This window comes from Amblyraja radiata, chromosome 2, assembly GCF_010909765.2.
Source record: "Amblyraja radiata isolate CabotCenter1 chromosome 2, sAmbRad1.1.pri, whole genome shotgun sequence".
Lineage (NCBI taxonomy): Eukaryota > Metazoa > Chordata > Chondrichthyes > Rajiformes > Rajidae > Amblyraja > Amblyraja radiata.
This window is the reverse complement of record NC_045957.1, coordinates 98,183,821-98,205,091: the sequence shown is the minus strand read 5'-3', so window position 1 is coordinate 98,205,091 and position 21,271 is coordinate 98,183,821. Positions and strand designations below refer to the sequence as shown.

The following is a 21,271-nucleotide window of genomic DNA, read 5'->3' as shown; positions in this document are numbered from 1 at the left end:
AAGTATTCAGACCCCTTCACTTTTTCCAATTTTTTTTTAATGTTACATCCTTATTTTAAAATAGATTGAATTCATTGTTTTAATCATCAATCTACACACAATATCCCAGAATGATGAAGCGAAAACAAGTGTTTAGAAATTTTTGCAAAGTAATTAAAAATAAATAACTGAAATATCACATTTACATAAGTATTCAGACCCTTTGCCATGACACTCAAAATTGAGCTTAGGTTCATCCTGTTTCCATTGATTATCCTTGAGATGTTTCTACAACTTGATTGGAGTCCACCAGTGGTAACTTAAATTGATTGGACATGATTTGGAAAGGCACACACCTGTCTATATAAGGTCCCGCAGTTGACAGTACATGTCAGAGCAGAAACCAAGCCATGAAGACGAAGGAATTGTCCGTAGACCTCCGAGACAGGATGTTTCGAGACACAGATCTGGGGAAGGGTATAAAACAATTTCGGCAGCTTTGCAGGTCCCGAAGAGCACAGTGGCCTCCGTCGTTCTTAACTGGAAGAACTTTGCAACCACCAGGACTCTTCATAGAGCTGGCTGCCCGGGCAAACTGAGCAATCGGGGGAGAAGGGCCTTGGTCTGGGAGGTGACCAAGAACCCGATGGTCACTCTGACAGAGCTCCAGAGTTCCTCTGTGGAGAAGGGAGAAAAAAAGGCACATGACAGCCTGCTTGGAGTTTGCCAAAAGGCACCTAAAGGACTCTCAGACCATGAGAAACAAGATTTTCTGGTCTGATGAAACCAAGATTGAACTCTTTGGCCTGAATGCCAAGCGTCACATCTGGAGGGAAACCATGCACCGCTCATCAAGGTGAAGCATGGTGGTGGCAGCATCATGTTGTGGGGATGTTTTTCAGCGGCAGGAACTGGGAAATTAGTCAGGATCGAGGGGAAGATGAATGGAGCAAAGTACAGAGAGATCCTTGATGAAAACCTGCTCCAGAGCGTTCTGGACCTCAGACTGGGACGGAGGTTCACCTTCCAACAGGACAACGACCCGAAGTACACAGCCAAGACAATGCACGAGTGGCTTCGTGATAAATCTGTAAATGTCCTTAAATGGCCCAGCCAGAGACCGGACTTGAACTCGATCGAACATTTCTGGAGGGACCTGAGAATAGCTGTGCATCGACACTCCCCATCCAACCTAACAGAGCTTGAGAGGATCTGCAGAGAAGAATGGGAGAAATGACCCAAATACAGGTGTGCCAAGCTTGTAGCGTCATACCCAAGAAGACTTGAGGGTGTAATCGCTGCCAAAGGTGCCTCAACAAACTACTGAGTAAAGTGTCTGAATACTTATGTAAATGTGATATATCAGATATTTATTTTTAATTACTTTGCAAAAATTTCTAAACACTTGTTTTTGCTTTTTTATTATGGTGTGGAGATTGATGATTTAAAAAAAAAAAGAATTGAATCCATTTTAGAATAAGGCTGTAACGTAACAAAATGTGGAAAAGGTGAAGGGGTCTGAATACTTTCTGAATGCACTGTAAGCCCTTTCACCTCAAAACTTCCCAGGATCTACAATGTACACGCTAGGAGCACCATAGAACACTCTCCGATTGCCTGGATGCTTGCAGCTCCAACAACACTGCAGAATCTCATCACCATCCAGCAGAGCAGCCCTTTTCATTGACACCTCATCAACCACCTAAACTGCCCCACCAACCACCGCAATGTTCTTCACCACCAATGGCTACAGTGTGTACCTTCTACAATATGAGCAGCAGTTACTTGTCTGAGCACCTCTGAGATCTCCCAAACTCCCTGCCTCTGTTATAAAGATAGCCACCAACGGAGGTTCCCTCCAAGTCACTTATCATTCTGATATGGAAGTATATTACTCGCCCTTAATTGGCATTGTGTCTAAATTGTGGAACTCCCACTAACAGCACCTTTGACAGAAGGACTGTAAGTCATAAAAGATGGCTCAACATAACTTTCTCAAACATTGTTAGAAATGGGCAGTAAATTATGGTGTGCCAACAATGCCCAAATATCAAAATATGGATAACTTTGTTTTAAATGGACCAACAAGTAAGGTTTTACATTTTATTTAACTCTGAAAAGCAACTTAAAAAAAATATCTGCAATTCCCTTCTGCAATTTTTTTTCCTGAAGTCAGAGAAGGCAGTCGATTAAAACTGATCTGTATCATGGAATGTTGCTTGCCTAATTAATTGGAGTCACCAGTAGCAACAGCCAAAGCATTATTTGTGGTGGATGTGGGTCAGTTGTAGATCCTTGGGAATTGTTAGCCTTTTTAATTTATTTGTAATAGCAAGTCTTCAGACTTTTCCACTGCAGGTTTATTGTCAATGTAATAGGAATTCACAATTGCATTGACATTGATTTGGCAATTCACCCTAAGTTAAGAGGCCAAACTAATTGAGGAGGATATAACATCTAGTTCTTGAATTGCTGAGTCATTCATAGAAGGCATCAGAGCTATTGCAGGTAAATGGGATAGGATATGTACAATGGGAGGCATGGATATGGTGGGCTAAGGATCTGTTTGGGTTTTGGACAACTCTCTGATTATGTGAATGTGAAGAGCTGTGAATTGGGAATTGGAAAGGAGAGAGGAACAGGAAAATTACAACCTGGAAATGGTACCTGGTAAATAGTTGGTGCTGCACGTTGGCTCACATTGGCAGCTAATTCAATGCTGACCTCCGGTAATATTTGTGTGGAGATTGCATGTTTTCTGTGGGAACATGGGTTTCCCCCAGGTGCATCAATTTCCTCTCACATCCCAAAGACATTCACTATGATTGGTTGCTGTAAATTGCCCCTGATGTAGGAAGGTGGTAGTAGTATTTGGGTGAATTTATTGGTATGTGGAGGAGAATATGCTACTGAGGAAATAAGTGAAGGAATGGAAGCGATGGGGTTGCTCTGAGAGCTCGGGGTCGAAAACAAACTGGCCAGTAAAATCCAATGTGCTGGTTTTACATTTCCAAAGATTCTATTAAATTGGTAAATAGTGAATGTGCTTCCTTTATTTTAAAAAAAAGATGGGGGGGGGGGGGGGGGGGGGAGGGCAGGACAGAGGCAGAAAACAAAAAAATTGGCAGATTACCATCTGTCATGGAAAATTGTTAGACGCCGTTATTAAAGATGTTAAAATAGTGCATATTGAAAAATTTAAGGTAATTAGTCAAACTGACGTGAGCCTGTGAAAGGGGAAACATGTTTGACCGATTTATTAGACTTTTGTGAAGAAGCGACGTATGCTGTGGATAAGGTTACTGATGGATGTGCTGTACATAGATTTCCAGATGGCTCATGATAAGTTGCCACACCTAAGTTTATTATGGAAAATAAGAGTTCATGGCTAATGTCCTGGTGTGGATGAACAATTAGGTGGCAAATGTGGAACAGAGTAAGTCTAATTTAATGGTTGTTGTGTTGGCAAGATGTAACAAGTGAGGTGTCATACAGTTCATTGCTGGAGCCTCATCTTATTTCAATTTATATATATATGACTTGGATGAGACGCCAAAGATATATTCGCTGAGTTTACTGACAGATAGGAAACTAATTTGTGAAGAGGCTGCAAAGGGATATAAATTGGTTGAGATCCAGCAAGTGGAGTGTAATACATAAAAATGTCCAATTGTTCATTTTTTCTGCGGGGGCAAAAAGAGTTTATTATCTAAATGGTGAAAGATTGTGGAGATTTGCGATCAATGATCAGGAATCCCAGTGCTTGATTCACAAAATAACACTATGGAGGTATGTTTGTGTAGAACATTATTGTTTATTTGCAAGGCGAATTTAAATACAAAAATAGAAAGGTTTTGCTTATACAAGGCATTGATGGGCCCACGTCAAGACTATTGTACAGTGTATTGGGCTTCTTGTTTAAGGAAGAACGTTACTGTACTGGATGCAGTTCAGAGAAGGTTTACTAATACCCGGAATAGCTAAATTGTCGTATGAGGAAAGATTGGGCAGTCTCAACTTGTATCCACTAGAGCTTAGGAGAATGAAAGGAGACTTCATTTAAATGTAAAAAATACTAAAGGGTCTTGTCAAGGGTAGATGTGAGGACGGTATTCTCCTTTGTGGAAGAAGCTCGAACTAGTGTCATCGATTAAGAATAAGCTGTTGTGGGTTTAGCTGAGAGATGATGTGAAATGTTTTAATCTCACAAGTCTTTGGAACTCTTGTCCCAAGCAGAGTCAGAACTCCCAGAAGCAGAGTCACTGGATATTGTTATGATGGGTGCTTGATAAACAAGGAGGTAAAATCGGGACATTACTGGGGACAGGCAGGTTTGCAGAGATGATGTTTGAATCAACATCACCATAATTGCAGAGCAGGATTGACGGACAGAGTGGTCTGCTCCTACTCCTTATTTATGTTCATAAGCAGATCACATGCTATTAGTAGTCCAGTTTAGGTTCAAATCTGAAGTATAATTGCTCAGGAGTTGAGCAATTAGTTAATCTATCTGACCTTAGTTTAAATGTTTAGGAAGCATAAATCCTCTTTTCCTGCTGTCAAACAATTTAATTTTGTAATTTTTGGGGAAATTGCCTTTACTAACAAGTATCCAGACACATTTAGAGCCCTGTCTTTAACAGGACAGTTAAAGTTCCAGCCAGGCAGGAGCCACACAACATAAACATGGTTCTGCCTAGTTAGAACCTGTTCTGAGATTGGGAGCTGTTGTGTAAATTCTTATTAGATGAATGTTGTACTGACAGTAAAGTCATGTTTTTGAACATCCTCTTATCTGGAGGATTGCGTGGCAGCAGTTTTACACCAAACAAAACAAGTCATAATTTGTTCATTACAAGGCCATCTAATATTTGTTTTTCATTCCTTGCCTTCGTGTACCTGGTACCTTATACCCCAGCAGTTTGGCAAAAATATGTTTATATTTGAGAAACAAATTCTTCAGGATTTGAATAAAAATCAAGCAAAAATGTAACAGTCAAACCAAAGTTAACACTTTTTCAGAACAAGCTTTTCTTGTGTAAAAGGAGATATCCATTTGAATTAAAAAAATTACTAGTTGTATTTCTTTTGTATTTGAGAAACCTAGCCTATTTATTTTGACTACAAAGCTGAATATTTGGTAACAATGAAGCTGAACATAAACATTACTTTGATTTCATTAAAATAAATCTAGAAAAAGCATGCAGATTTTTTTTAAATGTTCATGGTATTCTTATCAACATTCTCAATTTTGTTTCTTTATTTAAAAATAAACTTCCTGGGTTCGAATAACATAAGTAAATCTGCATCAATCTTGCATAAATACCACTATACTCTTTTCCGTATACCCCTTGCTCTGTGTAAATCTTGGAATGTACACTGGGATATTGGTAGTTTTATTTTTCTCCATAAAAATTAAATTGAAAAAAAGTTTACTTTGTAATACCCAAGAGCTTAGTAAAAATCCTTTCTGATCTAATGATCCTAAAGCCTTCTATAGCTCTCTCGACTTGCATAGGTCCATGACATGCCTGTCTTTCTTTCAGTCCTCCTGAATCTCTGCCCCTCAGTTCCGTTTTTGATTTAATACATCTGTAATTGTATGGATGGTTCGAGCTTCTATCCTACAAAATTAAAAACATGTCATTACTTTTGCTGCTAACTTCCAACCTGCTCTCACCTTCACATCGGGCCATCTCTGACTTTTCCCTTTCAGGATCTCTGCCTCCCATGCTAGGGTACAGACTAGCGACAAACATTTATCACAAACCTACGGACTTTTGCCTCAACGATCAACTTCTATCTCAATGGCTTCCCCACCCTATCCGCAACTTAAACCCAACTTGTTTTCTCTTTTTCCCAGATCTGGTTATATGGTTATCTGAGGAAGTATCCACTGATATTCCCCGAACTGCTGAGAGCTTGTAGGTTTTCTTGTCTTTATTTCTGTTGCAAATGCTGAGCCAGTAATGTTTTCTTCAGCAAAAGCCTTGTGCACGACTAAGCTCGTTTCTTGGCTTCAGAATGCAGAGAAAATGACTAATCTTCTGGAATTTTTTGAGGATGTGACAAGTAAAATGGATGAAGGGGAGCCAGTGGATGTTGTGTATCTAGACTTTCAGAAAGCCTTTGATGAGGTCCCGCACGGGAGACTGGTGACTAAAATTAGAGCACATGGTATTGGGGGTAGGGTGTTGACATGGATAGAAAATTGGTTGGCAGACTGGAAGCAGAGGGTAAGAGTGAACGGGTTCTTTTCAGAATAGCAGGCGGTGGTGAGTGGAGTGCCGCAAAGCTCGGTGTTTAGGTCGCAACTGTTTACCATATATATTAATGATTTGGAAGAGGGAATTAGGAGCAATACCAGCAAGTTTGCTGATGACACAAAGCTGGGTGGCATTGTGAACTGTGAAGAGGATGTTAGGAGATTGCAGGGTGACCTAGACAAGTTGAGTGAGTGGGCAGATGCGTGGCAGATGCAGTATAATATAGATAAATGTGAGGTTATCCACTTTGGTGGCAAAAACAAGGGGGCGATTATTATCTCAATGGGGTTAGGTTAGGTAAGGGGGATGTGCAGCGAGACATGGGCGTCCTTGTACACCGGTCATTGAAAGTTGGCTTACAGGTACAGCAGGCAGTGAAGAAAGCTAATGGAATGTTGGCCTTCATAACAAGAGGATTTCAGCATAGGAGTAAAGAGGTTCTTCTGCAGTTGTATAGGGCTCTGGTGAGACCACATCTGGAGTATTGTGTACAGCTTTGGTCTCCTAATTTGAGGAAGGACATCCTTGTGATTGAGGCAGTGCAGCTTAGGTTCACAAAATTGATTCCTGGGATGGCGGGACTGTCATATGAGGAAAGATTGAAAAGACTAGGCATGTATTCACTGGAGTTTAGAAGGATGAGGGGAGATCTTATAGAAACATATAAAATTATAAAATAACTGGACAAGCTAGATGCAGGAAAAATGTTCCCAATGTTGGGCGAGTCCAGAACCAGGGGCCACAGTCTTAGAATAAAGGGGAGGCCATTTAAGACTGAGGTGAGAAAAAACTTTTTCACCCAGAGAGTTGTGAATTTATGGAATTCCCTGCCACAGAGGGCAGTGGAGGCCAAATCACTGGATGGATTTAAGAGAGAGTTAGATAGAGCTCTAGGGGCTAGTGGAATCAGGGGATATGGGGAGAAAGCAGGCACGGGTTATTGATAGGGGACGATCAGCCATGATCGCAATGAATGGCGGTGCTGGCTCGAAGGGCCGAATGGCCTCCTCCTGCACCTATTTTCTATGTTACTATGTAAAATGATTGTGGGGTATAATTATGACATACTATATATATGTAGAAGTGGCATGGTGGTGGCAGCATTTAGTGCCTCTTCTTCCCAGTTCTATCCCAGATCGATCATGACCATGGGTGCTACCTGTTGAATCCAGAAAGTGCAGCTGCTGCTTTACATAAAAGGACACAAGGTGCTGGAGTTGCTCAGCGGGTCAGGCAGCATCTCCGGAGTACATGGATGGGTGACAGACTGATTCCTATTGCTAACTATCAGTTGCATGTTCTCTGGTTGCTCCAGTTTCCTCCCACATTCCAAAAAACATGCTGGTGGGTTAATTGGCTACTGTACATTATTCCTTAGTATAGGAACGTGACAAAATAATTAAGAGGGTGTGTTGTGTTTGAGAGAGTAACATTTGTAGGGTTACAAGGAAATATGGATGTGGAAATGAGACTAATTGGATTCCTCTGTTGGGAACAGGCATGAACCCGAATAGCCTCCTTTAGAATTGGGATAAGTTTAAATATGTTAAAGCAATACACAAGATCTAACTCACTGTTTTCCATTAATATTTCACATTCATTAGAACATTATTATCTATTTTTTAATATCCACTATTTCAGAAGGGTGATGCTGAAAGAATCTTCATTAAAAATATTCTGAATCATTCAATTACTGAACATCAATAATTAACCTATTCACACAGATTTTTGAACCCAATGAAACTGTGAAATAATCATTGTATCAATGATTTCCTTGTAATGATTCAATGAAGCAACATACTGTATAAAAAAATCTAGTTCACTGATAGTTAATTAATCTCCAATGGTAAATGTTGTAAATTTGAAATGTTGCAACATACTGTTATTAGGACAGTACCCTCTTGTTGATGCTGCCTTGGATTTTAATAAATTTGGCCCTTGATATTGTTTAGTCTAGTAGAATCTCGGGACAGAATGTGCCAAGCCAGTGTTATTAGAGCACAGAACAAAACACATGGAATTAAGCAATAATGTTCAGTTAAGTTTTGACTTAATTTTACATGAAAAGTTAATTGCAGATTATCACATTTTCAATATAATAGAATAAACATTTGAATGCAAGTTTAAGTTTAATTTTTGAAAATTGCTTTGCAAAATGTATGCAGTAAGTTTAGAGAGGGTACCTTGAGCAATGGTATAATCTCGTGCTCAGTGCAAAGATGGATAACTATAGTAATTGTGGTGTTCAAATAGATATAAAGGTTGCATTCTATTCAGTTTTAATCAGGTGGTCTCATAACTGAAATTAATCATGATCTCATTTGTTAAAATTAACGTGATTACATAATGTAGAAATATTCTGAATCTATTGCCATCTATCATGAATTAGATATTTTCACCAAAAAAAAATCACAATTACTTCCAACAGATTCAGATTTCTTTTGTTTAATTCTGCGTATTACTGGCAAGACCAGCACTAGACCATTCCTAAAGAGGAAACAGGCAGCCATCTTCCTGAACCATTATAGACCTTGTGGTCAAAGAACACCCACAATGTTGTTTGTATGATGTTCCTGGTTGTTGAGCCAGAAATTATGAGATAATGATTTTTTCCAAGGCAGATTGTTGTGTAACTTGGAAAGAAACTTAGACATTGCAGTGCTCACGTAAACCTGCTGCTTTTGTCCTAATTTGTAAGGATGGGAATTTGGAAGCTGCTACAGTAGAAGCATTAGTTGGGTAGATACAGTGAATCATGTAAATGCCATTCAAGGATTGAACATTTTGGACAACAGGTACATGAAGAAAACCTTTTCTACTCGGAGAGTAGCTGGGATTTGTAATTCTCTACCTGTAAGGGTGGTAGTGAAAGAACCAGTCAGTACTTTTGAATAGGAAAAGGATAGACATTTGGGGAAAAAGTAAGTTTTAGGGCTGTGAGGAAAGAACAGGGAAATGGGACTGATGGGATTGCTTTGCTGAGAACTAGCTTGAGCTCCTTCTGCTATCCTGCAGATGTAACGTGCTGCAAAATATCAGTTTGGAGTTGCTGCTGGAGCCACATAACTAACGTGACTGTTCCATGTTGGTTCACAGGAAGTTGGTTGGTGTTCAGTGATGGCCATGCCATTGACTGCCACAGGTTGGTAGTGGGGATCTCTCCTGTTGGAGATGGTTACTGCCTGACTGTCGGGTGGCATGAATGTTGCTTGTCACTTAGCAATCATGCCTGCTTGTCGTTTGGGCTTCTTGAATTGAGTCTTGGATTTCCTCATCCTTTGAGGCATTGCAAATGGAATAATCATCAACAAACCGCTCCACTTATGACTTTCTAAAATAGGGATTGTTCACGATAACTAGCTGGTGAAGTTGGGCTTAAGACATGTTGAGAGCCAGAAAACAGTCCCAACTCCCCCTTATTGACCCAGATGCCTCAACAAAGGTACTCACACTTGCCTGCACCTGGCCGACACCTCCCTCTAAACCTTTCTTATCCATATACCTGTCCAAATGTATTTTAAATATTGATATTGTACCTGCTTCAACCACTTCAACTGGGGTCAGATAATAGCACTTTGATGAGTAAAATCACCTGAAAACAAGCACCTGCAATGCTGGGGATATGAGAAGGAAACTGTGATGGACCATCCACTTGCGATTTTTGTTTCAAGATGATTGTGAACACTAGCAATGTGGTTTGCATTTATGGTCTAAAGAAGGGTCTCGACCCGAAAGGTCACCCATTCCTTGTCTGTCTGCCTGTCCTGCTGAGGCACTCCAGCATTTTGTGTCTATTTTTCAATTTAAACCAGCACCTGCAGTTCTTTCCTACACATTATTTCTGCTCCACTGCAAAATCTCCTCAAGGTAAGTTTACTTTGAAGAAGTTCTCCTCCTCTCACCGACGAGAGTTCAACAAGAGTCTGAAAAAGGGTCTCGACCCGAAACGTCACCCATTCGTTCTCTCCAGGGATGCTACCTGTTCCGCTGAGTTAAGGGCCTGTCCCACTTTCCTGAGTTTTTCACGAATTCTCCCGAATTATTCCCGAATTCTGCCGAATTATTCGCAAATTCTCCCGAGTTTTTCCCTTGATTCAAACTCGCAGAATGTTCGTAACGAGCCGTAGGAGGCCGCAGGAGTCCGTAAATATATCGTAGCGGCATGTTATTCCAGCAGTAGGCACTCGGGGCATCGGGTAAGTCGGGACGTTTTTTCCAGCCTGATAAAAAATGTTCACGAGTAAAAAAATAGCCCCGAATACCTACGACTGGCATAACGAGCCGCTACGATATATCTACGGACTCCTACATCCTCCTACGGATTCGTTACGAACATTCTGCGAGTTTGAATCAAGGGGAAAACTCTGGAGAATTCGTGAATAACTCGGGAAAGTGGGACAGGCCCTGTACTCCAGCATTTTGTGTCTATCTTTGATTTAAACCAGCATCTGCAGTTCTTTCTACACATTGTTTGCATTCATGTTCTCTGGACTGTGCCATTAAATCTTAAGTCTCCATAAGCTGTTTATAGACAATAGGTGCAGGAGTAAGCCATTCGGCCCTATTTACTTCCAGCCTGTACCTTAGGCACAACCACCTCATTGTAACTTTTATCAATGATAAGAATTATCTTATCTACAATTCCTTGTTGCTTACATTTTTTTTAATACTATAGATTTCAGCTCCGACCTGCATTTTACAAGTTTAATATGTTAGACAATAGACAATAAGACAATAGACAATAGGTGCAGGAGTAGGCCATTCGGCCCTTCGAGCCAGCACCGCCATTCAATATGATCATGGCTGATCATCCCCAATCAGTACCCCGTTCCTGCCTTCTCCCCATGTCCCCTGACTCCGCTAGTTTTAAGAGCCCTATCTGGCTCTCTCTTGAAAGCATCCAGAGAACCTGCCTCTTTGAGTGGAGGTGGAGGCGGTTTAGTTGTCCACTAAAATTCACAATGGATTTGACAACTACAGAGATTTAATCAAGTCATTGGATGATTTGGTTTATGTCCATAGCATGCTACTTTGTTTGATGGAATTCATGTAGCCTTTGTTTTAGATTGAAGAAATGTTCACGTTGTCTGTATTGCTCCACTATAACCCTGATTGAACTGGATTTGTTTATCTGGCTGAGGAAAAACAGGCCATGGGATTGTGCTAGAATATAGTTCTGGCTTACAATGTCTCAGAGAAAATGTTTGGGCACCAGGTTGTAATCTGAATATATTATTTTCAGTGTTGTGATAATCCAACACTTCTTAATGGAGGGTGAGCTCAGTGTGAAGAAGATAGACCTTTGCTTCCTCAAATTCTGTAGAGGTCATTACTGCCAACACTGTCTCAGGCAAATTGAATCACAACAGCCATGATAGAGAGTGTATGGTCCGGTGTGTTGTCTGTGCTGGTTCTCCCCGTGTCTGTTGCCAGCCTGGTCTCATGGCCATGTCCTTCAGGACTCGGCCAGCTGCTTAAGGACTGGTACTACCACACTATTCTTGGTGATTGATATCGAACTCCCCCACTCACAGTACACTCTGTGCCCTTGCTTCTTTCAAGTGATGTGAAACATGGATGAGCACTGATCCATCAGTTAAACAGAAGTGATATATGCCAAGCAGCAAGTGATTATATAACATCCTTCAGACTTTCTTTTTCACGGTGAGCTTGTGTAATGGTATGCAATACCTCTGAAATTCATGTGCATAAAAATAAATATATAAGATCACTGTCAAGTAGGGTTGCCAACTGTCCCGTATTAGCCGGGAGACCCCATATATTGGGCTAAATTGATTTGTCCCATACGTGACCGCCCTTGTCCCGTATTTGACTGCTACTACTCGGATCTAGGGGACTGTCGGGTCGGAGCACTGCGCCCAGCCCCGCCTCCCCCGTCCTGACGTAGTGCAGTCCATGGAGTGCAGCAGCAGCGCCTCGCCTGTGGCACCATCGATCTGACCTTCGGACCTTCGCTTACCGCCAACACCACCACCCCTTCTTCTCATGGCTGATCATCGGCTCATGAGTTGGATGGGGTGCCTGACTTAGCAAGCGACGTCACGCGTTAAGTCCGGTGCCCGGGCCAAAACTCCTCAGCTGGCCCACCGGCTGGGATTTGTGTGCAGTCCAGCACCCGGGCCAACTCATCATTCACCCAGCTACGGCCGAGTCGGTCAACGAATTGCCATCGGGAATTTGTCCCTTATTTTGATCTTTTGTCCCTTATTTGGGAGTGAAAAAGTTGGCAACCCTACTGTCAAGTGAACAGATTTTTTTTTTAAGGAATATTGAAAGGAACAGTAGGTATTTGTTGGTACACAAAATTGCTGGGGAAACTCAGCGGGTGCAGCAGCATCTATGGAGCGAAGGAAATAGGCGACGTTTCGGGCCGAAACCCTTCGTCAGACTGATGGGGGGGTGGGGGGGGGAAAGAAAGAAGGAAAAGGGGAGGAGGAGGAGGAGCCCGAGGGCGGGCGGATGGGAGGGTGGGAGGAGACAGCTAGAGGGTTAAGGAAGGGGAGGAGACAGCAAGGGCTAGCCAAATTGGGAGAATTCAATGTTAATGCCATAAGGACGCAAGGTCCCCAGACGGAATATGAGGTGCTGTTCCTCCAATTTCCGCTGTTGCTCACTCTGGCAATGGAGGAGACCCAGGACAGAGAGGTCGGATTGGGAATGGGAGGGGGAGTTGAAGTGCTGAGCCACCGGGAGGTCAGGTAGGTCTTGAAGAAGGGTTTCGGCCCGAAACGTCACCTATTTCCTTCGCTCCATAGATGCTGCTGCACCCGCTGAGTTTCCCCAGCAATTTTGTGTACCTTCGATATTCCAGCATCTGCAGTTCTCTTTTGAACAGTAGGTATTTGTTAATTGATGAGAAGCTCCTGGAACTCTTAAGACAAAGTCATCAAGGCACACGTTGAAGGATTGATCACTTATGAAAGAAACATCACTTTTGATGAGATTTTAGGGATTCAATAGCTTTAAATTAAGCAGTCCTTTTAAGGTTGCATAATGCTGACATTTTGTGAATTCTAACACACTTTCCAATTTAATTCTCTCTAAGTCTGGCTCCAGTTCCTTTTTAGTTCCCAATGTCGAGTGTTGCTTTTCCCTTCAGAGCAATGAGTCAGTTATGTGGGCGTGACAAAGATCACAGGCTCCACTCTTCCAGAAACTTGTGGTTCCAGTCTTGCCCACATTTCTGACTGACTGGCCACTTTAATAATAAACAAATACTTCAAATGTCACTGTAATCTTCCTCAATAATTGAAAGGGCTAGGTGTTTTTTTTTTTTACCCAGCATTAAGGCTATTTTGGGATAGATTTCTAGATGAAAGCTATCTCTTGGCATTTATGGGTTTGAAGTGAGTCCAAACAAATTGTGGAACACTTTACATAACACCTGACCAATATGTTGAAGGTTACAATACTTCAGAATTTTATATTGTGGCCATTGAAATCACTAATGAGTGCTATAGAATGATTGAATAATATTTACTTCACCAACTTTGAAATAAAGTTATTTATGTTTGTTTATTTATTAATGTTCCCCCAATCAGTTGACCTCCCTTTAAAGTTATTTTTTCTTTCTTTTTAGAATACTTGAATGGCAAGCTGCCTGGTTATGCCAGGTCAGGTGCATTGACAAGGATAGTGGTGAACCTCTCATATCTATCCCAATGTAGGATCCTGTTATTGAAATGGATAACGCCTATTTATATCCCGATGATTAGAACCACAAGTGTTAGAAAGACAATAAAATCGTCAGGTGAAGCAGTCATCTTACTCCTCTGTCCCCGACGTACAAAATGTTAAGAACATTAAAAAAAACAGTTCTTTTATTTTACTCTTTAAATTAGAATTGTATCTAATTTATAGCAACATCTTTCACTACCTTTGCAAAGATTCACCACACTGAATGGAAAAAATCCCTCCTTATTTCATTTTCCTAAATGGCCAGTCCTTTAATTTGAGGCTGTTGCACATAGTTCTAGAACCCTTAGGAAGGAAAAAATTACCCTGTAACCTATGTACCTATGTCTGAAGAAGGGTTTTGGCCCAAAACGTTGCCTATTTCCTTCGCTCCATAGATGCTGCTGCATCCGCTGAGTTTCTCCAGCATTTTTGTGTACCTATGTACCTTGTTGGACTCGTGAATAATTTTTTATAGATCCCCTATTGTTCTTATAAACAGCAGATAATGGAAGCAGAGTAAGCTCCTCGTAAGACAGACTTGTCATACTAGGAATCAGCAAGATTAATATTTGCTGCACCATCTGCATATGTATCCCTCCATAGCAAAAGTATCCTTATTTAGGTAAGCACACCAAAATGATACACAATAACCCAGGTATGGTCTCACCAAGGCTCAATATAATTACAATAAGACATCTTTACTTCTATTTGAATCCTCTTGCAGTGAAGGCAAACATAACATTTCCTAATTGTCTGCTGCAACTGCATGTATGTTATTTTTCAGTAACTTCTGTACAACGATTCCTTGGTCCCTTTGAACATTGCATTTAACTATATGCTTTTTGATTTATTTTCTACCTCGTATGTATAATTTCACATTCTTTTTCACTTCACATTCCATCACGATACGATACGATAAAACTTTATTCATCCCCAGAGGGAAATTGGTCTGCTGACAGTCACAACACACAAGGTACACAAAAACTTGAAATTAAAAGTGATAACAAAAAGCAAAATACAAGCGCCTGTTGGCTGGCTGCCATGGGCACAGCGCCTTCACCGGAACAAATGACCAAACAAACACAGACTTATCCCCTGGATAGAGGATTCTAAACTAGAGTGCCCCTCCCCTCCCCCACACTGGATCCCCCTTTGTCTTCCCCTCCCACCTCACGCTCATCGACCTCGAGGCCCCACTGCCGCCGATGCCCACGTTGCCGCCGATGCCCACGTTGCCGTTGAGGCTACTGCCGAGGCACCCGCTGCCACCGCTGAGGCTCCTTCGGCCCAGACATTCACCGCAGTCCCCTGGGAGGCCTGTGTGGCGAGCCGGGCCTACAGGGGCGCGTTCCGCTCTTCAGTCGCGTTCTGGTCGTCGGCGGCAGCACAGTTGTTCGGTGGGTGGATCGTGCCCGCGTGGCTCCCCGGGACACTACTGTCACGCGCTTGGGTCTCCGGGACCCCGGACCATCACCACGTTAGTGCTCACTCACCTAGCCTTTCAATACGTTCTTGACATCGTTTTGTATCCTCTTCATTACTCACATTCTTACTTGATTTTATGTCATCAACAAACTTAGAAATATTACATTTTATCCCCTCAACCAAATCATTAATAGCGATTATAAACGGCTAGTGCTTCACTAGTCACAGCTGGTCACCCTGAGAAGGAAGACCATTTATTCCAAGTCTTTATCACTGTCTGTTAACCAATTCTCTTTTCACACAGGTATATTTCCCCAATTTCATGTGTTCCTTTGTGGGACCTTATTGAAACACTAACCACATTGCATCCACTTATTCCCTCACATCTATTAGATTTCAATATAAGATGGACAGCAAGTTTACTCATAATTTAAGAAGCTTTTAGTGCTCCTGGTCCATTTAAATATCCATTCCATGTCATGTGTAATAGGTGCTGTTGTGATATTTGCAATGTAAAGTCAACCATTGACTCGATGTTAAAAAACTCTGTAAAAGGTAAGGGATTCTCAGACTGGAGACCACGAGGGCATGAAACACCTCTTGTCAGTAGATTTAGCGAAGTGCTGCTTATAAAATAAATACTTCTTCATCCCCATTACAACTCACATTATTACAAGAAGAATTAAACTCAAGTTTTCCTCTTCTCTGAGACCTATCATGACTGCAGTGTTGAATTTGGATCACCTGTTCCGGGGAATGGATCAAGCTGCTAACTTCATTCAGTTGTGACGGTGAACAGCTGGCAGCAGGGAAATGACAATTGTTTTCCTTGGGACTGATATGGACAGGAATGCAGTGCCTGATAACCCTTTGTGCCATGGGTGTCTGTTCTGTTTTGTTATTTCATTTCAAATATTAAATAATAAATGTTGTCCTCAACACCCTATTTCTGGTAACGTAATAAAATCTGCTGCAAATCACTGAGGCTAAGTAATCACTGTGGACATTTGCTCTTTAACGTTGTTTTCATTAATAATATTTATTGGTTTGTTTTTGGAGTCATCCAGTATACTTGTTAGTACACCTTGAAAGGCTAAGCTCTGTATGTTAACATAACACATTGCAGTTAATAATTTGATGATTGAAATATATTGTAGATAAAATATTGGTATAATATTAACTAAGATTTCAGTTTTAAATGCTCTGCAAATCTGCAGTTATTTAAATAGCTGCTGACTACTGTAACAAAATTCCCACCATAAAATCCTTTCATCATTTTCACGCTTGTAAACTTGGTTAGGAAATTAATATGCTTTGCGTTAACCATTTCTAGAAGAGAGAGACCTTTAATTCATTTAATGAATTTCATTTTTCCTAAAATAGTTTTCCATTCAATAATTTACGTTTCTATTGCAAATGGTAGATTTTTTCATTTTATTTAAATTATTTTAATATTTTCTTTATTTCTGTTTGTTTTTCCTTGTTGTGAAGTCGTGTTTTAAATAATGCCTGCCCTCTAACAATGTGATTACAGTAAAGAAAGCTGTGTTATGAATATGCAAACCTCCTGGGGACAGGACTAATAACTGAGAGCTTACAGTATTGGATATTATTTATCTGACCTCTTTTAATTATATTTTTATTCACTTCTTCATACCATATTAAAACATACAAACTTCCAGATTGGGAATTGGACAAAAAAAATAAAAGAAGCTTATTCTGAAACTGTAAAAAAAATATATACTTTAATCTAGTCCTCTAATTCATTTCAAAAGAATGCAAGAGCTTACTTGCTAAATTCATCTAATCTAATAAGGAATATGTGTGCACATTTGCATTAATTTTCTGGAAACCATTGAAAAACAGCAATTCAAAATTCTTGGCTCAGATATGTAGTCACATAAAATGTCATTAAATAAATCATGAACTTATCGAATGGATTATCAAGTCCATGATTTTCTTTGCTTGTTCTCTGTGGCAGATGACCCTCCTCCATTCACGCCACAAAACGATCCCACTGTCCCTGACCTCTTCTCCACCATGCCCCTTTCCCTGCATTCTGAATCGGATACTGACCTACTTGTTTTCTCTTGTGAACTCTGTAATGAAGGAAAAGCCTTTTAGTACATACATGTGCACAGTGTGGTTGGGGCTCATGTAGAATTTTGCAGCCGCAGATTCCTGAAAAATGTCCCAGAAAATTTTAAATGCTTTTCCGATGGCAAAGAACTTTTAGACCATTAGGTTTTAACTATAGCTTGAAAAAATGCCATTGTGCAAATATATAACACGGAAATATATCTGTTTTCTTCAAGTTACGAGTAAACATCAAATGTATACAACTTGGAATTTGTTTGAAATACTCAGCAAGTTCTGATAACCCATTAAACCCCAAATTTAACAAGAGTTCCTGTGTGAGAAAAGTTAATTCTGAATTATATTTGCATTTGCAGTGATAAGTATGAATGTACATTGGAAGAACCATTACAACCATAGTTTTGTGTCTTATCAATTTTGCTTGTCTTTTATAAGCTATTTTAGAGTACTTGACTTTAAGCAAATTACATGTAAAATTGAAAAGAAAGAAATGTGTAAAATTAAAAAGAACATGTTAATTCATACAATAGTTATAAATAAAGTTTAGTTAAAAAAAAGATTTGGATTTAAATAGCAACTTTCTTGACCTCAGGATGTCCTAAAGTCTTTTACGTTTAAAATAGTTACAAAGTTACAAAGTGAAGCATTTCTCATTGACTGAGAAATTAATATTGGTCAGTACAGCAAGAATAATTGCTCTGGTCTTCAATGTATTGGGATCTTTAGTTCATCTGATGAAAGAGATTGAGCCTCATTTTAACTTAACCAAAAGTCAGTTCACCTGACTGTCCTGCACTAATATGCACTGGTTTCTCAGCCTGGATTTTTATGTTCAAATCTTTAGAGCAGAGCTTGAACAATCTTCCGACTCTGAGCCAACAGTACTCCCGACTGAGTCACAGCTGAGGTTTATAGTGTATCTGCTCTAAATGTTTACATTAATCATTTTCACCGCTTTGGGCATTTGAGGTAGTATGTATACCTGTGGCTGAAACCAGTTTTAAGTTCATTTGTTACTGACTGAAGGTTTTATTTTTTAAATGCAGAGTATGATTTCCTCCATTGTAAACAGCACTTACTATGCAAATGTATCAGCAGCAAAATGTCAAGAATTTGGAAGATGGTATAAACATTTTAAGAAGACGAAAGACATGTTTGGTAAGCAAGGAAAATAACCGTTCAGTTCATTATGATGGTAATGGCGGGCACGTCTTTTTCCAGTTTAGATCTAATATTGTGCCTTATTAGTTTATGAATGAAATTTTAACCACTCGGCAATTACTTTGAAGCATTTTTAGCTAAATATGAAAAGACAAGAAATTTTAGTTATTAAAAAAAAAATTAGATCTTAATTGAGAAATATCTGCTGTGCTCTATGTAGACATATGCATGACTGTTAGCTGCTAACCTATTTATTTATTTTAGTTGAAAGCTATAGGATGCTTAAAACTTTAATGTTTTAACTTTTAGAAAATGATCCATGGTTATTTCTCAATAATTGTTCATTGAGATGAAGTAACAAATATTCTTAACTAATTACAACAAGTTGGTGACTGAGTGCTTTAATTGTCTGACGCGTACACTTCAGCATTAAAAAATCGCAGTACCATTTCGATTTGAGAGAGATGATATTTGGACAATGGAGATCACATGCACTGAACATGAAAGCACTTGTCTGAGGTTGCTTTACAGTACCACTGTCATGACTGGATCAATGTCTGGCTTTGATGGTGGTAGCACTGTACTTGACCTTCTAGTGATAGCTATATTCAGCACCTGCATAAAAGTGAATGCACAAGTTCTGTTTTCCACTATTGTCAATGCTGCACCCTTGAAACCAAAAGAGTGGAATAACAGAATGTTGAATTGTAAGGGGCATGAGTTCAAGTGCATCATGGTCTGGAATAACACTGGTTTAGACACTATAGTGAGATAATGAGAAACCCTCTAGAGATTATGACATTTTCTCTATAGTAAATTTTGTCCTTTTTGTTTTATTCTGAGCATCTCAAATATGAAATATTTTTAGACTAATTATTTTTCATAGCCTCAATATTATTCATCAGAGTACTGAACTACAAGAGGAAAATTGCTGTTTTAAGACCAAGAGGTGAAGCAACACTTTTCAGAATAATTCACAGCCAAAATGATCATTGTTAACGACTGGAATCAGCAATTATGATGAAAAAATGATTGCAGATGCGTTTTCAGATACGAACCCCAGGGGTATTACATAACATACAATAAATAAATTACACGGACATTTTCAATGTGAAGTGAAGCATTAACAAATTCTACTACAGCCTGTGATCTGGCACTGTTTTAATTTTAAAATAGATTTTATTTATCAAGAAAATTGAGAAAATCTGACAGTCTAAATTCCTTTAAGGGACATTGGAAACTCAAACATTGCTCGTCACTAATTATCAGATGTTCATGGGAAGACCTCTGGAAAAAATAGTAACATTGCAAAATGTAATGGCTATATTTTGTTTATCAGTCCAGTGTTGTGTTTGGAGTTTTAGATTAGACTACATGGTAAATACATAAAGATGACATAAACACTGAATCTCTGCTGCATCAAGAATAATAAGACTTTTTTTACCCCAATGCTGTAGTTTACAGCATTCATTTCCCAGAGAAACATATCACTTCAAAATATTTTGTTTCGGAAACCATTGTTTGAAAAAAATATTTGCAGCTGCTAATTGTTTTACATTGATGAAGAAGTAAATTGAACAATTCTAAAAATTCTGTCCAAAGAAAGTTTATACTTTTTAATTGGCTATATGTGGTATTTTATAATTTGAAATCATTCTTATTTCTCATGAAAATGATTACTTTCTGGCTCAACGTCCTTTTTGTGTTTTATGATATTTAAGTATTAATGGACTGCTGTCTGCAGTGCACCCAAGAATTGATGGCAGCTTAGTTGGCTGAAATGAAAGTCAAAGGCATAGGGCAAGTGGAATAGCAGTTGGTTTGATTTGTTTTAAGGCTTACACTGATTTTTCAGTAAGTTTTAAATATTGTTGCCTTTGTTAGAACTGTGATTAGGAAATGGCTTTGGTGATGCTCACAAACCTCAGAGCTATTTTGGACTCCCGCATCTTAAAGTGTTAACTGGGGGAGTGTTCGGTCAAGCTGGTCTTCTCTCAGTTAGAATTTAAATTTGCCATGCTGCTTTAAGTCAGAGAGAACACAGGAATTTTGATGATTTGCCTGAATATATGCTAGCTTGGCTTGTGAGTATTAAATTCGGGCTTTGTTCAGAATTTGGTGAATTCACAACCCCAATCCTGACATGTAGTGTTTATACTGGTGCAGTTAGTTCTATTGGAAAACTTGGATGACATCTTTATTTTAATGGCTATACCAGCAGAGATAACATACATTGAAACTGACTGATGTCTGGCTGAGGGATATAAAATGCTGGAAATGCACTGCAAGTCAGTCAATATTTGAAAAAAGAAAAGTTAACTAATATTTCAGGTGGGACCCACGGACATAAGTTAATGAATCAATAGACAATAGGTGCAGGAGTAGGCCATTCGGCCCTTCGAGTCAGCCATGATCACATTGAATGGCGGTGCTGGTTCGAAGGGCCGAATGGTCTACTCCTGCACCTATTGTCTATTGTCTATTAAACACAACGAATAAGCTATGAGCTCTGAAATGCAAAAGACTATATTATTATTTGTTATTTATTGAACTTTTTCTTTTTTTTTCCCGTTATATACAATGTTTACATATTCACATATTCTGTTGTGCTGCAGCAAGTAAGAATTTCATTGTCCCGTCTGGGA

General features: G+C 39.6%; 1 protein-coding gene across 3 annotated transcripts in view; it reads left to right on the top strand.

Annotated features, from left to right (window-relative positions):
* The window catches only part of satb1 (SATB homeobox 1), a 141,452-nt gene that overhangs the window by 14,628 nt on the left and 105,553 nt on the right, over positions 1-21,271 (top strand). For all 3 annotated transcript variants that reach the window (XM_033050944.1, XM_033050937.1, XM_033050953.1), the window contains one exon: positions 18,512-18,623. In XM_033050944.1, coding sequence (XP_032906835.1) covers positions 18,512-18,623 — 112 coding nt within the window. The remainder of the gene's footprint in view (positions 1-18,511; positions 18,624-21,271) is intronic.